At 47.4% G+C, this 16,228-nt stretch overlaps 1 protein-coding gene across 8 annotated transcripts in view; it reads right to left on the bottom strand.

Moving 5' to 3' along the window:
• Positions 1-833: 833 nt before the first annotated feature.
• Positions 834-16,228, bottom strand: part of CEP128 (centrosomal protein 128) — a 147,897-nt gene continuing 132,502 nt past the window's right edge. For 5 of the 8 annotated variants that reach the window (XM_056546706.1, XM_056546708.1, XM_056546702.1 and 2 more), the window contains exon 25: positions 7,633-8,400. In XM_056546706.1, the coding sequence (XP_056402681.1) occupies positions 8,225-8,400 (176 nt within the window). In that variant the 3' untranslated portion in view covers positions 7,633-8,224. Of the gene's footprint in view, positions 1,306-7,631; positions 8,401-11,201; positions 11,744-16,228 lie in introns of those variants that run through there. The other 3 variants (XM_056546709.1, XM_056546707.1, XM_056546710.1) reach the window with 3 other exon arrangements.

Below are 16,228 nucleotides of genomic sequence, written 5' to 3' on the forward strand. Positions count from 1 at the left end.
ATAGTCATCAGACTCCTCTCTCTCCTGAGTGTAAGTTCTTATAGTCATCAGACTCCTCTCTCTCCTGAGTGTAAGTTCTTATAGTCATCAGACTCCTCTCTCTCTCTCTCTCTCTCTCTCTCTCTCTCTCTCTCTGAGTGTAAGTTCTTATAGTCATCAGACTCTCTCTCTCTCTCTCTCTCTCTCTCTCTCTCTCTCTCTCTCTCTCTCCTGAGTGTAAGTTCATAGAGTCAGCAGGCTCCTCTCTCTTAAGCTATGTTCAGATAAGGGAATGTGTGCTGGCAAAGGAATGTCTGTGCTAGGACCGCTCAGAAATACAGTCACATAGACGGCAATGCATTTCCATGCGGAGTCTGCAAAAAGAATAGACATGTCTATTCTGTGGACACAGGAATTCTAATTTCAGTGCCAGATGTTTCCTGCACGAAAATTCTGCTATACAGCAAAATCCCGTTGAAATCAATGGGACTCTGCTGCTGCAGAATCTGTGTGTGGAATTCCACACGGAAATTCCATAGTGTGAATATAGCCTTAGAGTGTAAGTTCTTATGGGCTCTATAAATAATAATAATACCTTATTTATATAGCGCACACAGATTCCACAGTGGTGTACACTCTAAAGGGTTGCACTGTACAAAACTAAGTTGTAGAGTAAGTCAGATATTATTAATGGCGGATGTGAAATACCAGCTCTGTCTAGATGTCTGGTCTCTATATCTGGATCTCAGCGTCTTTCTTGCTCCAGTGATCTCACTACTTGTTGGGAGGCAATAATGAGGACTTGTTACAGTTCTGGGTAGTATATACTAAATAAATGGAGAATTAGGAAGAAATATAGATGATTTATTAATGCAAATACATAATTTACATCCATGCAAAAGAATTTAACCAGATTTATATATAATATTAGCAGCGTTTCACGTCAAATCTGTAAGTACAAAAAGCGTGTAATCCCTGGTGTAAGAATCCCGCAGATTGGAGTCTGGCACATGTGAAGGTAGATTTGTCTCTCCAGGACTGGACAGCACAACAGTAAACTGGGATATATACAGCACGTCCAGCTGGCGGAGCCGCGCCAATCACTGTATGACACAGCAGAAGATGGGCCAATGGTTTTTAGATGAAAACATTTCTAATATAAGCTCAGTGACCCTAATAATGAGGCGATAACCAGACCAGAACCAGCAGTCAGGGCTTGGGGGAAAGATTGTTGGTGTCAGTCATCCGGCTCTTCTCATGAGGCAATGCCCAGCGTGTGATCCTTCATACTCCTATAACTCCCAGGATGCCCTTGCTTTACAGGAGCTGGAAAAAAAAATACATATATATACAATAGGGAAAAAGTTGCAGAACCTCAGATTAATATATTATGAATTGTACTTTATAAAATTAAGTCTATGCCTGTTCATATATTTGCACCATTTTCTGCCTGTAGTATTAGAATTCCACATTTATTTATTTATTTTCCACACAGAAGCGGATTTTGCTATCCACTGCGACGACCAATAGCAGATTTTGTGTGTGTGTGCCTGTGTGTGTGTGGGGGGGGGGGGGGGGGGATTACTTTCGGTTTTCCCTGGGAGTTGTAGTTGCGTACCTCCAGCTGTTGCATAACTACATCTCCCAGCATGCCCTTCGGCGATAAGTACAGGCTGGGAGTTGTAGTTTTGAAACAGCTGGAGGCTTGCAGCCCCCCCCCCCCCCCCCCCATGTGAACGTACAGGGTACATTCACACGTGCAGGTTTACAGTAAGTTTCCTGCTTGAAGTTTGAGCTGTGACAAATTTTTCGCCGCGGCGCAAACTCCTAGCGGGAAACTCACCGTAACCCGCTAGTGTGAATGTACCCTAAAACACTACACTAACACATATTAAAGGGTAAAACACTACATATACCCCCCCCCCCCTTACACTGTCCCCCCAATAAAAATGAAAAATTTATTGTATGGCAGTGTTCCCAAAATGGGGCCTCCAGCTGTTGCAAAACAACAACTACCAGCATTTCCAGACAGCCACTGACTGTCAAGGCATGCTGGGAGTTTAGCAACAGCTGGAGGCACCCTGTTTGGGAATCACTGGCGTAGAATACCCCTATGTACACCCCTATGCAATCCCTAATTGAGTCCTCAAACGGCGCATGGCGCTCTCTCATTTCGGAGCCCTGTCGTATTTCAAGGAAACAGTTTAGGGCCACATATGGGGTATTTCCGTACTCGGGAGAAATTGCACTACAAATTTTGGGGGGCTTTTTCTCCTTTTAGCCCTTATGAAAAGGAAAAGTTGGGGGCTACACCAGCCTGTTAGTGTAAAAAAAAATAAAAAAATTTTTACACTAACAAGCTGGTGTTGCCCCATACTTTTTTCACAAGCGGTAAAAGCAAAAAAGACCCCCAAAATTTGTAACACAATTTATCCTGAATATGGTAAAATGCTCTGCGGACGCACAACAAGGCTCAGGAGTCAGAGTGCACTATGTACATTTGAGGCCTAAATTGGTCATTTGCACAGGGGTGGCTGATTTTACAGCGGTTCTGACAAATGCAAAAAAATACCCACATGTGACCCCATTTTAGTAACTACACCCCTCACGGAATGCAACAAGAGGTATAGTGCGCCTTAACTTTTCATTAAAGTTGGATGTGAAAATGAAAAAAAAAATTTTTTCCAATAAAATAGGAAAAAAAAGCCCCCCCAAATTTGTAACCCCTGTAAGAACATACCCCATATGTGGATATAAAGTGCTCTGCGGGCGAACTACAATGCTAAAAAGAGAAGGAGCGCCATTGGGCTTTTGAAGAGAAAATTTGTCTGGAATTGAAGGCCATGTGTGTTTACAAAGCCCCCATAGTGCCAGAACAATGGACTCCTCCCCCCCCCCATTTTGGAAACTACACCACTCACGTAATGTAATAAGGGGTACAGTGAGCATTTACGCCCCACAGGTGTCTGACAGATTTTTGGAACAGTAATTCGTAAAAATGAAAAATTATGCATAAATTAGTTCAGCTTTCAGGTGCTCAGGTGGGCTGGAAAAGGTGGATACAGTCCTAGGACTGTATCCACCTTTTCCAGCCCACGGGAGCACCTGAAAGCTGAACTAATTTATGCAGGATAAGTCATCAACTGCTGAGCTGAGAAGTTCGTGACGAATCGAATTTACTGTAAGTTCGCTCATCTCTAGTGAAAATACTCACTGCACCCCTTATTAAATTCTGTGAGCATGTTATAGAGCAGTGGTCTCCAACCTCCGGATTAGAGCTGGGCGGTATGACCAAATATGTGTATCACGGTATTTATGTAACTTATGGTGGCTCCACGGTATATAACGGAATTTATTTCACCCCCCCCCCCCAAATTATGTTACCCGCCAGCGCTGTTCTGCTCAACCCCCCCCCAATTAATTATCAGCCCAGAGGGGTACTACTCACATATGTCAAGCACTGCCCTCCTCCTCTTTGTTGGAGCCGCTGGAATTCACTGTACGCCAGTGATCTCCAACCTGCGGACCTCCAGATGTTGCAAAACTACAACTCCCAGCATGCTCGGACAGCCGTTGGCTGTCCGGGCATGCTGGGAGTTGTAGTTTTGCAACAGCTGGAGGTCTGCAGGTTTGAGACCACTGCTGTACGCTGTATCCCTATGCCCCGGCTGCAAAAGAAAATAAACTGTAACTTACCTACTTCGGCCTTACGCTGGGGACTGGAACGTTGGACAGCCGTCAGCCTATCACCGGCCGGAGCGTTGTCCCGCCCCGGCCAGTGATAGGCTGAGCCCACTGTCACGTTAGAAGCCGGCTTCTTACATGACAGTGGGCTCAGCCTATCACTGGCAGGGGTGGGACATCGCTCCGGCCATTGATAGGCTGACAGCTGTCCGACGTTCCAGTCCCCAGCGTAAGGCTGACGTAGGTAAGTTAAAGTTTATTTTCTTTATCTTTTGCAGCCTGGGCATAGGGATACAGCATACAGCAGTGGTCTAAAACCTGCGGACCTCCAGCTGTTGCAAAACTACAACTCCCAGCATGCCCAGACAGCCGTTGGCTGCTGGGAGTTGTAGTTTTGCAACATCTGGAGGTCCGCAGGTTGGAGACCACAGGTGTACAGTACAGAGTTCCAGCCCGCAATAAAGAGGAGGAGGGCAGTGCTTGACATGTGAGTAGTACCCCGCTGGGCTGATAATTGGTGGGGGGGAGCAGAACAGCGCTGGCGGGTCACATATGATTAGTTCCCCGACGTGGGGACAGCGCAGTGCTGATTCATTCATTCCCGAGGGGGGAGGGGCCCAACCGGTATTGCGGTATGGGAAAATTCATATCGTACAGCCCAAAAATTTTGGTATTCGGTATGAACCGGTATACCTCCCAGCCCTAGGTCCACTGTTCTGGCACCACGGGGGGCTTTGTAAACGCACATGGCCGCCGACTTCCATTCCACACAAATTCTCTTTCAAAAAGCTCAATGGTGCTCCTCTTCTGAGCATTGTAGTTCGCCAGCAGAGCACTTGACGTCCACACATGGGGTATTTCCATACTCAGGAGAAATGGGGTTACAAATTTTGGGGGGCATTTTCTCCTATTATCCCTTGTAAAAAAAAATATTTGAGGGAAAACGGGCATTTTTGTGAAAAAAATAAATAAATCATTTACACATGCAACTTTTACGAAAAGTTGGCAAACACCTGTGGGGTGTTAAGGCTCACTATACCCCTTGTTACCTTCCTTGAGGGGTGTAGTTTCCAAAATAGTATGCCATGTGTTTTTTTTTTGCTGTTATGGCACCATAGGGACTCCCTAAATGAGACATGCCCCCCAAAAACCATTTCAGCTAAATTTGCTTTTCAAAAGCCAAATGTGACTCCTCCCCTTCTGAGCATTGTAGTTCGCCTGCAGAGCATTATACGTCCGAACATGGGGTATTTCCATACTCAGAAGAAATGGGGGTTACACATTTTGTGGGGGCATTTTGTCCTATTTTCCCTTGTAAAAATTTTAAATTTGAGGGAAAACTAGCATTTTTGTGAAAAAAATAATAATAATTTACACATCCAACTTTAATGAAAAGTCGTCAAACACCTGTGGGTTGTTAAGGCTCACTGGACCCCTTGTTACGTGCCTTGAGGGATGTAGTTTCCAAAATAGTATGCCATGTGTTTTTTTGTTTTTTTTTTTGCTGTCCTGGCACCTAAATGTAACATGCCCCCCAAAAACCATTTCAGAAAAACTCACTCTCCAAAATCCCACTGTCGTTCCTTCCCTTCTGAGCCCTCTAGTGCACCCACCGAACACTAGACATACACATATGAGGTATTTCCTTACTCGAGAGAAATTGGGTTACACATTTTAGGAAGATTTCTCTCTTTTTACCCCTTGTAAAAATTCAATAACTGGGTCTACATGAACATTCCAGTGTAAAAATATGAAGATTTTGAATTTTCTCCTTCAATTTGCTACTATTCCTGTGAAACACCTAAAGGGTTAACAAACCTTTTGAATGTCATTTTGAATATTTTGAGGGGTGCAGTTTCTATAATGGGGTCATTTATGGGGTATTTCTAATATGAAAGCCCTTCAAATCCACTTCAAAACTGAACTGGAAATTTCGATTTTGAAAATTTTGTGAAAAATTGGAGAATTGCTGCTGAACTTTGAAGCCTCTGATGTCTTCCACAGGTAAAAACTTGTCAACTCTATGATGCAAACATAAAATAGACATATTGTGTATGTGAATCAATATATAATTTATTTGGAATATCCATTTTCCTTATTAGCAGAGAGCTTCAAAGTAAAAAATAAATAAAAAAAAGCACTTTTTTCATCAAATTTTGGAATTTTTCACCAAGAAATGATGCAAGTATCGACAAAATTTTTCCACTAACAAAGTAGAATATGTCACGAAAAAACTATCTTGGAATTAGAATGAAAGGTAAAAGCATCAGAGTTATTTATGCTTAAAGTGACCGTGGTCAGATGTGCAAAAAATGGCCGGGTCCTACAGTGAAAATTTGCCTGGTCCTTAAGTGGTTAAAAAAGGAAGCAAAAAACAGCACCACGCCTGCGCTCAGGTTGAGTGTGGTATTGCAGATCTGTTTTTCTTTTCCTGGATAACCCCTTTAATCTCTCTAGAATCTCTGTGAAATGCAAAGGCTGCCCCTGTAAATGATGCCTATGTAATACCAAATAGTGTCAATAGTAGGTGACTTATTAATGACCATTAGACTTCCCATAATATGATACAGAATATCAGAGGACGTGTATACTACCATAAGGCTATCAATCTACATATGGTGTCCATCATGTGACTTATCACATGACTCAAAATCCTATAGTATGTGATTATATAGCAATGGAATGTGATTGGTAACTGAAAATATAACAATTACAGAGACCCCCCGACATACGATAATTTCAACATATGATGGTCTCTCAGAGGCAGCATCAACATACGATGCTTTTTATGTCGGGGCCATCGCATAAACTGCTTCAGCTGCCACCGTATAGCCGTTTACGGTGCCCCATGAGCTCCGGTGATCACTCACCTGTCCTCGGGGCTCCGGCGCGTCCTCTTCGGGATCCTCTGCATCGTCGGCGCTCTCCATCGACGTCATCACGTCGCTGCGCACGCCGTCCCGTCATCCAATAGGAGCGGCGTGCGTAGCGACGTTATGGCGGCAATTGAGAGTGCGGATGACGGGGAAGCAGAGGCCTTACCGGAGCATCGTGGATGCAGCGACAGCGATGGATGGCGACATCCCGGGCAGCGGTGACGGTCCGGAGCGGCGGGGACAGGCGAGTACAACTTCCTCTAACAGTGGTCTACAACAGATGTTGCAAAACTACAACACCCAGCATGCCCGGAGTTGTATTTTTGCAACATCTGGAGGTCCGCAGGTTGTAGACCACTGTCCTATACTTTACATTGCACGGATCCCTCAACATACGATGGTTTCAACAAACGATGGTCCATTTGGAACGGATTACCATCATATGTTGAGGGATCACTGTACTCTAAATAATAGTAAACAATGTAGATATCTGACACATCAAGGATTTAATTGACACTAATGAAGTGTATTAATCTTCTGTCATTGGATAACCACTTCCTATGACATTAATGGATATTTATTACAACAATAGTCTTAATAGAAACCTTTTTACTCAATTCAAAATGTGTAAATCCTATTTTCTGAAAACAATCTACATGCTTAAAATATCTCAAAAATAGAGCTACCTAATGTCTCTTAAAGGAGTAGTCCAGTGGTGACTCAGGGGATAAGTTGTAAACTACTATCTTAAGGATAGGGGATAAGTTGCAGATCGCGGGGGGTCCGACCCCTGGGGCCCCCCGCGATCTCCTGTACGGAGCCCCGACAGCCCGCGGGAAGGGGGCGTGTCGACCTCCGTACGAAGCAGCGGCCGACACGCCCCCTCAATACAACTCTATGGCAGAGCCGAAGCGCTGCCTTCGGCAATCTCCGGCTCTGCCATTGAGATGTATTGAGGGGGCGTGTCGGCCGCACAGAGAGATCGCGGGGGGCCCCAGCGGTCGGACCCCCCGCGATCTCAAACTTATCCCCTATCCTAAGGATAGGGGATAAGTTTTTAACCACTGGACTACCCCTTTAAATAGAGATCATAAGCAGCAAGGAAGTGTTAAGTAATAAAGCTCTAGAAGTTTACATGCATATGAGATACATTCGCCATGTATAGCACCAAACAGTAATATCGGTGAGAAGATTACTGGAGCTGGCCGGGATCTGGTGAGCAGAGCTCTGATGTTACCTTCACTCATTGGACCCCTGCGATTATTCCACGGGTAGTCTGATAAGGTTACCCCCGGAGATCCGATAATGCCACAGATGCAGTGATCAAGGCATCTGAAGGGTTAATGGCAGGCATCAATGCGATTGCTGATGTCCACCATTACCGGCGGTTCTCTGGATTGTGATAGCAGCCGGGACCTGCTGTGCGTGAAGTGACGGCAGCTCCTGCAGTGGTAAATGTACGTCCTGGTGCGTTATCAGAACTCACATTTACATCCATTGTCCTTAACCGATTATGAATTGCTGATGTTTTTTAAAAATTTTTATTTGCCAATTTATATTATACAGTGAAATAATTCTGAAATCTTGCAGTTTCCATTGTGGCCACTAGGCCTAATAATCAGCTGAGACTTCCTGTTGTGTACAATCACTTCCCAGTAGTCTCCTCCTTATCATCACAAGCAACATTACAGTGAGAAGTGATACCAGTGTATAGATAACAAAAGAGCTGATGCTAATGGATCCGACCCCCATAATCCACCATAATGAGCAGTTCCTCCATGATTCTGATCAAAATGAGAATTTTCTTTAGACACAGACAGAAGCCAAGTCCACAGGAAGTGAATGTAAACTTGTAGCTGTACTAAAAGGTAAAAAGGAAATATTATAAGAGATTGGATGGAGCGAAAATACTGATTTACTTATCTGTGAAAACTGATATACGTTTGTACACAAACAGAACCTGACAGGAATAAAGGGAGGAATGTCATCTCTCTATACCAAGCACCGTGTAACGGGGACCTCAGAAGAGCTAAGGCATAAAGCCCACCTAGAGAGTAGACCCCCCCCCCCCCACCTCAATACACACAATACTACTACTGGGAAAAGATCCAGGAATGTGGTCTGATGTGATTATCTGTACTTCCCCGGCTAGAATGAGTACTTCACCAAGTAACCGGGGTCAGAAAGACCTTTTCACTAGGTCACCACACTGCTGGGAGTAGAAAGGAAGTGGTTACGTCCGCACCGCGCGCACACTAAAGGAGTGGAAACAATTACATGACAAGAGATGGAGTTTACACACAAGTCATTAACTTGTCACATCGCAGCTGAGACACCGACCAACACAGAGCCTACAGCCGCTTCAACTCAGCCTAATACACAGCCTACAGCTGCTTCAACTCAGCCTAATACACAGAGCCTACAGCCGCTTCAACTCAGCCTAATACATAGAGCCTACAGCTGCTTCAACTCAGCCTAATACACAGAGCCTACAGCCGCTTCAACTCAGCCTAATACACAGAGCCTACAGCTGCTTCAACTCAGCCTAATACATAGAGCCTACAGCCGCTTCAACTCAGCCTAATACATAGAGCCTACAGCTGCTTCAACTCAGCCTAATACACAGAGCCTACAGCTGCTTCAACCCAGCCTAATACACAGAGCCTACAGCCGCTTCAACTCAGCCTAATACACAGAGCCTACAGCTGCTTCAACTCAGCCTAATACACAGAGCCTACAGCCGCTTTAACTCAGCCTAATACACAGAGCCTACAGCTGCTTCAACTCAGCCTAATACACAGAGCCTACAGCCGCTTTAACTCAGCCTAATACACAGAGCCTACAGCTGCTTCAACTCAGCCTAATACACAGAGCCTACAGCCGCTTTAACTCAGCCTAATACACAGAGCCTACAGCTGCTTCAACTCAGCCTAATACACAGAGCCTACAGCCGCTTTAACTCAGCCTAATACACAGAGCCTACAGCTGCTTCAACTCAGCCTAATACACAGAGCCTACAGCCGCTTTAACTCAGCCTAATACACAGAGCCTACAGCTGCTTCAACTCAGCCTAATACACAGAGCCTACAGCCACACTGCCTAATACACAGAGCCTACAGCCACACTGCCTAATACACAGAGCCTACAGCCGCTTCAACCCAGCCTAATACACAGAGCCTACAGCCACTTCAACTCAGCCTAATACACAGAGCCTACAGCTGCTTCAACCCAGCCTAATACACAGAGCCTACAGCCGCTTCAACTCAGCCTAATACACAGAGCCTACAGCCGCTTCAACTCAGCCTAATACACAGAGCCTACAGCCGCTTCAACTCAGCCTAATACACAGAGTCTACAGCCGCTTCAACTCAGCCTAATACACAGAGCCTACAGCCGCTTCAACTCAGCCTAATACACAGAGCCTACAGCCGCTTCAACTCAGCCTAATACACAGAGCCTACAGCTGCTTCAACTCAGCCTAATACATAGAGCCTACAGCCACACTGCCTAATACACAGAGCCTACAGCCACACTGCCTAATACACAGAGCCTACAGCCGCTTCCACTCAGCCTAATACACAGAGCCTACAGCTGCTTCAACCCAGCCTAATACACAGAGCCTACAGCCGCTTCAACTCAGCCTAATACACAGAGCCTACAGCCGCTTCAACTCAGCCTAATACACAGAGCCTACAGCCGCTTCAACTCAGCCTAATACACAGAGCCTACAGCTGCTTCAACTCAGCCTAATACATAGAGCCTACAGCCACACTGCCTAATACACAGAGCCTACAGCCACACTGCCTAATACACAGAGCCTACAGCCGCTTCCACTCAGCCTAATACACAGAGCCTACAGCTGCTTCAACTCAGCCTAATACACAGAGCCTACAGCCGCTTCAACTCAGCCTAATACATAGAGCCTACAGCCGCTTCAACTCAGCCTAATACACAGAGCCTACAGCCGCTTCAACTCAACCTAATACACAGAGCCTACAGCCGCTTCAACTCAGCCTACTACACAGAGCCTACAGCCGCACAGCCTACAGCCGCTTCAAGTCCGCCTAATATACAGAGCCTAAAGCCACACTGCCTAATACAGAGCCTACAGACGCACTGCTTAATACATAGAGCCTACATACGCTTCAACTCAGCCTAATACAGAGCCCACATACGCTTCAATTCAGCCTAATACAGAGCCTACAGATGCTTCAATGCAGCCTAATACATAGAGCCTACAGCCACACTGCTTTATACACAGAGCTTACAGCCGCTTCAACTCAACCTAATACACAGAGTTGAAGCTGCTGTAAGTCTACATAAGACAAGAAATTTCATGTACTACACTGAGTAGTATCCAACATTATACTCCAGACCTGCACCCATAATTCTACTCTACAACTACACAGGGGCAATACAGACATTAGGAGATTTAGGCTGTAAAAATGCTGAATAACTAACAGCTCTGGAGTATAATACAGGATATAACTCAGGATCAGTACAGGATAAGTAATGTAATATATGTACACAGTGACCTCACCAGCAGAATAGTGAGTACAGCTCTGGAGTATAATACAGGATATAACTCAGGATCAGTACAGGATAAGTAATGTAATGTATGTACACAGTGATCTCACCAGCAGAATAGTGAGTACAGCTCTGGGGTATAATACAGGATATAACTCAGGATCAGTACAGGATAAGTAATGTAATGTATGTACACAGTGACCTCACCAGCAGAATAGTGAGTACAGCTCTGGAGTATAATACAGGATATAAATCGAGATTTTCCTAGCTTGTGACGGAAAATATTAGTTATATGAAGACAGGAGGCGAGTATCTTATGCATTATTCTTTCTTTAATAATGCCCATAGCAGAACTATTCAGTAATCAATTCAAACAGAAAAAACTTCAACTCCCAGCAGTCCTAGGGCCACAGAAGCCACTCCTCGTCTGTAGCCACTATATAAGGACTGCCCATACATAGATCCTCCTCTTTCTTGATGCGAACCAGAACCGCACAGAAGATAACTCCACCCAGACATCCGCGACGAACAGCAGCCGTCGGTCATCCAGCCCGGAACAGCAGAAACCCGGAGCAAGGGAACTTCAGCTTCGTCCCAACGGGGACTATAGAGGAACCAAATAACAGGAACCAAACAGGTCATCCGAACTCAGGAAAACCGCCACTGTTTTCAATATCCTGCAAAGAGAACAAAGAATCGTAATAGGGTGGGTAGGGAGGGAAGATACTCGCCTCCTGTCTTCATATAACTAATATTTTCCGTCACAAGCTAGGAAAATCTCGATTTATATATCAGACAGGAGGCTCATATCTTATGCAGGTTCAAAGCTAACAACCAGCAATGACAGTAAGAACAATAACAATCAGAGTATTATAAGACTGACATAGACACGTGGTCCTCCGGCCTGAAGTAGAAATGGCGAAAGGTGGTCTCCGAAGACCAATCGGCCGCCATCAATAAGTCAGAGAGGGAGCCCCCTGATGTGACGATTTTCGTAGCCATAGCGCCCCTGGAAGAGTGAGCTCCAAACAGAGACACATCTATACCTGCCATCTCCATGGCAGACCGCACCCAGCGAGCTAGAGTAGCGGAGGAAACTGGATGATGTGGCCTGACATATGAGACCAGGAGCTGAGAAAAATCCGGAGAGCGCAGATCCGCCGTCTGTGATTCGTACGCCTGTAAGCAACGAACCACGCAAAGCCGTGGATGCGCGGGAAAAAACGGGTAAAAAACCGAGTGAATACCTGTCTTGGTCCTACGGACCACCGAGAATTTGACTCCCTGAGGCGAAAATTGTCGCCTAGAGATATCCAAAGCTTTCACGTCCGAGACACGTTTGATGGATACCAAACAAAGAAGGACCGTCAGTTTATAAGACAACAGTTTCAGGGAAAGGTCGTCATTGTCCACCCATGAGGCAAACATATCGAGCAACCTGGAGACATCCCAGGTCGATTGATACCTAGGCCGAGGGGGACGTTTAAATTTAATACCGCGTAAAAGTCTACAAACCAACGGGTGTTTGCCGATCGGCAAAGAGTCCACAGGGCAGTGATAAGCCGCAATAGCCGATCGATACACATTAATGGAGCTATAGGATTTGCCAGACTCAAAAGAATGTGCCAGAAAGTTTACTACTACAGACACAGGTGCATGTACGGGATCAACCTGCCGTTGATCACACCAACGAACCCAGAGTCTCCAGGCTGATCGATATGCCGATCTAGTCCCGGGGGCCCAGGCCAGGGCGAGGAGATCCCTAGCTGATCTTGAAAGGTCTTGATCCGTGTCCGGGATCCCGAAACCAACCACGCTAGGAGAGGCAGGTTGCCCTCCGTCACCAGGGGATGGAGGTTCCCGGCCGGGTTGGTGAGAAGGTGAGGAACTTGGGGTAACAGTCGGGGATAATCCACGATCATCCCCAAAAGAAGAGGGAACCATGGTTGTGTCGGCCACCAAGGTGTGATCAGCACAACCGTCGCCCTCTGGTTCGTCGTATGCAAGAGGACCCTGGGGATCAACTGGAAAGGAGGAAAGGCATAGTGGGTTCCCCTCGGCCAGAGGAGGCGGAGAGCGTCTACCGCAGACGCTTCCGGATCCGGCCTCCAGCTGAAGAAACGAGGCAGTTGGTGGTTGAGACGAGAAGCGAAAAGATCCACGCCTAACGGGCCCCAAAGATGAAGCAACTGCAGAAAAATTGAACGGTCCAGGCGCCAGTCGCTGGAATCGAGAAGGTAGCGAGAATTCCAATCGGCCACCGTGTTGGAGACCCCTGGAATGTACTCCGCTACCGGGATAATGTTGCGAGCTAGGCAAAAGTGCCAAAATTCCCTGGCCAGGTCTGCCAGGATCTTGGATCTGGTACCCCCCAAGCGGTTGACGTACTGAACCGCCGCCACGTTGTCCATGCGTAATAACACACAACAGTTGGACGAACGAGGCATGAAGCTCTTGACGGCAAAGAAAGCCGCCAGAAGCTCCAGTGCGTTGATATGCAGGTCGACTTCCGATGCGGACCAAGTCCCTCCTGTGGAAATCTCCCCGCATCGAGCGCCCCAGCCAAGACGGCTCGCGTCCGACTCTATGATGACGTCCGGACGCGGGTTGAAAATGGCCTTGCCATTCCACTCGACCGCATGACGAAGCCACCAATGTAACTCCTCGGTAGCCGCCGGACAGAGGGGTACTTTGTCCGCGTACCTGAGACCCTGGCGCAGATGTAAGATCTTGAGCCTCTGAAGGGCTCGGTAGTGCAGAGGGGCCGGAAAGATGGCCTGGATGGAAGCCGCCAGGAGCCCCACCAGGCGCGCCAGAATCCTTAATGACAAGCATCCTTTGCGCAAAACCGCCTTGATTTCTTTGCGGATCAGGGCTAGTTTGGACTTGGGGAGCCGCAGTAGTGCGCGATTGGTGTCCACCAAGAAACCCAGGAACTCCATTTCCTGAGCCGGGACGAGAACCGACTTTTCTCGGTTGACCACGAAGCCTAGAGTATGGAGCAACGATATTGTCCACGACATGTGAAGGGAGGCCTGAGATTTGGATCGGGCCATGATAAGAAGGTCGTCTAAGTAAATGATCAGACGAACCCCCCTGCTCCTCAGGGCCGCCACCACCGGTTTCATCAGTTTGGTGAAACACCACGGGGCGGATGGTAGGCCGAACGGAAGGCACGTAAACTGCCACAATTTGCCCCTCCAAAGAAAACGGAGGAACTGTTGTGACTCCGGGTGTATGGGAACGGTAAGGTAGGCGTCCTTCAAGTCCACCTTCACCAGCCAGTCTCCTGGTAGCAAGAGATCCCGGAGAGAGTGAATTCCCTCCATTTTGAAATGGCGATACATGACATGTTGGTTTAGGTCTCTCAGGTTTATGACCGGGCGGTAGCCGCCCCCTTTCTTCCTTACTAGGAAGAGGTTGCTTATGAACCCTAGGGAAGATTGGTCGGACTCCATGATCGCATGTTTGGACAGGAGATCTCGGACCTCGTTGTCTATGAGGATCGCGTTTTGCTCCGAGAACCGGATAGGGGCTGGAATTACTCCCAGAACCGGTAAGGACTGGAGTTCTAGGTGAAACCCCGCCACTGTCTGAAGGACCCACACGTCTGCCGTAATCGCAGACCAGGCTTGGGTAAAATACATCAGTCGCCCCCCCACAGGTATATGAGAAAGTGGTCTGTATGGTACACTCACCGGTAGAAGGACGGGAGCGGGGGTATCCACGTCCGCCACGACTTCTCCAGGGTCGACCACGAGGAGGGAAGAATGGGGATGGTTGGACCACTGGAACGGTGTAGGAAGGAGGGGCCTGGGAATACTGGTATTGGGCCACTGGTCTGCCCTGTGGCCTGTAGGGAGCAGAACGGCCGGCAGATCGGCCTCTACTTCTGCCGGCCCGGGGAAAAATATTACTGGACCCCGATTTTTTAAGGGAAGTTTGGGCCTTATCTAAGCCGGTAAAAAGGCCGACAAATCTGTTGACGTCCTTCATCAAACTATCACCGAAAAGCATGCCTGCTGCCGAGGGACCGGGTTCGGTCTCGGCTAAATGGGATAGTTGCGGGTCGAGGCGCATCAGGATTGACCGGCGTCTCTCGACTGAGCAGGTGGTGTTGGCAGTACCTGCTAGGCAAATGGCTCTCTGGGCCCAGCCGCGTAGCTGACGGACGTCCACGGGTTCCTCAGACGCCGCAGCATGCTCGGCCAAATTAAGGATCTTAGTGAGTGGACCCATTAAATCCAGGATACGCTCCTGTATGGTTTTGAAGGAACGTTCTATTCCCTTCTTAGGAAATTTACCCGATTTTAATAGGTATTTCATCAGGATGGGGTCCACCTCCGGGGTAGCCACCACCTTATTGGGGATAAAGGGTCTAGGGCATTCTGCCCTGAGCTTATTGCGACTGGACCTATCCAGGGATTTACGAGCCCAGAGCTCTACATATTGGGCCACATGGGGAAGTGGAGACCAGTCGCCTGATCTCGGATGGGAGATCGCGTCTGGGTGAAAAAGGGGCTCTCCTGTGGAATCCAGGACAACATTGCCCTGCATGGCAGGGTTGGCGTCGGTGACGAGCGCCGTATCCCCAGCATCCTGTTCAATATTTGGGTCTGACTCGTAGTCCTCAGACTCATTAGATGAACCCGAAGAGTCCTCAGTAGAGGAGTCTACATAGGAGTCGGGTTTAGTGCGCTTAGCGGACTTACGCCTCTTGTTATGTAACTCCCCGAGGCCCAGGGGTCGAGCGGAGTCAGAGGGATGCTGGGGTTGACAGACCGGGGTAGGGGCTGTCTGGAGCATGTTATTATCTTCCCCTGCCGGGGAGTCAGAGGTGTGCTTCCTTTTATGGGAAACCTTGCCCTTTTTTACATGTGGGTCTCCGCCATGAAGGGGAGCCGAGATATTGGAAACCTGTTGTTGCAGGCCAGAGGGCATTATGGATGAGGCCAGGGCCGCTTGGACTGACTTATTAATTAAGTCCTGGATCTGGGTGGCAGTCATAAATTGTGCTGCATCCAGGGAAGGACCCTCCCCTCTGAGGGGGACAGATGAGGGTTCTTCAGCCATACTAACTTTAGGATAGGGATAAAGAATTTCACTGGGAAGTGGATAAAATAATTGACCCAGGCAGAACTAAGAATCTAATAAAGCGGAAT

This window comes from Hyla sarda, chromosome 11 (assembly GCF_029499605.1).
Source record: "Hyla sarda isolate aHylSar1 chromosome 11, aHylSar1.hap1, whole genome shotgun sequence".
In the NCBI taxonomy this organism is placed as follows: Eukaryota; Metazoa; Chordata; class Amphibia; order Anura; family Hylidae; genus Hyla; species Hyla sarda.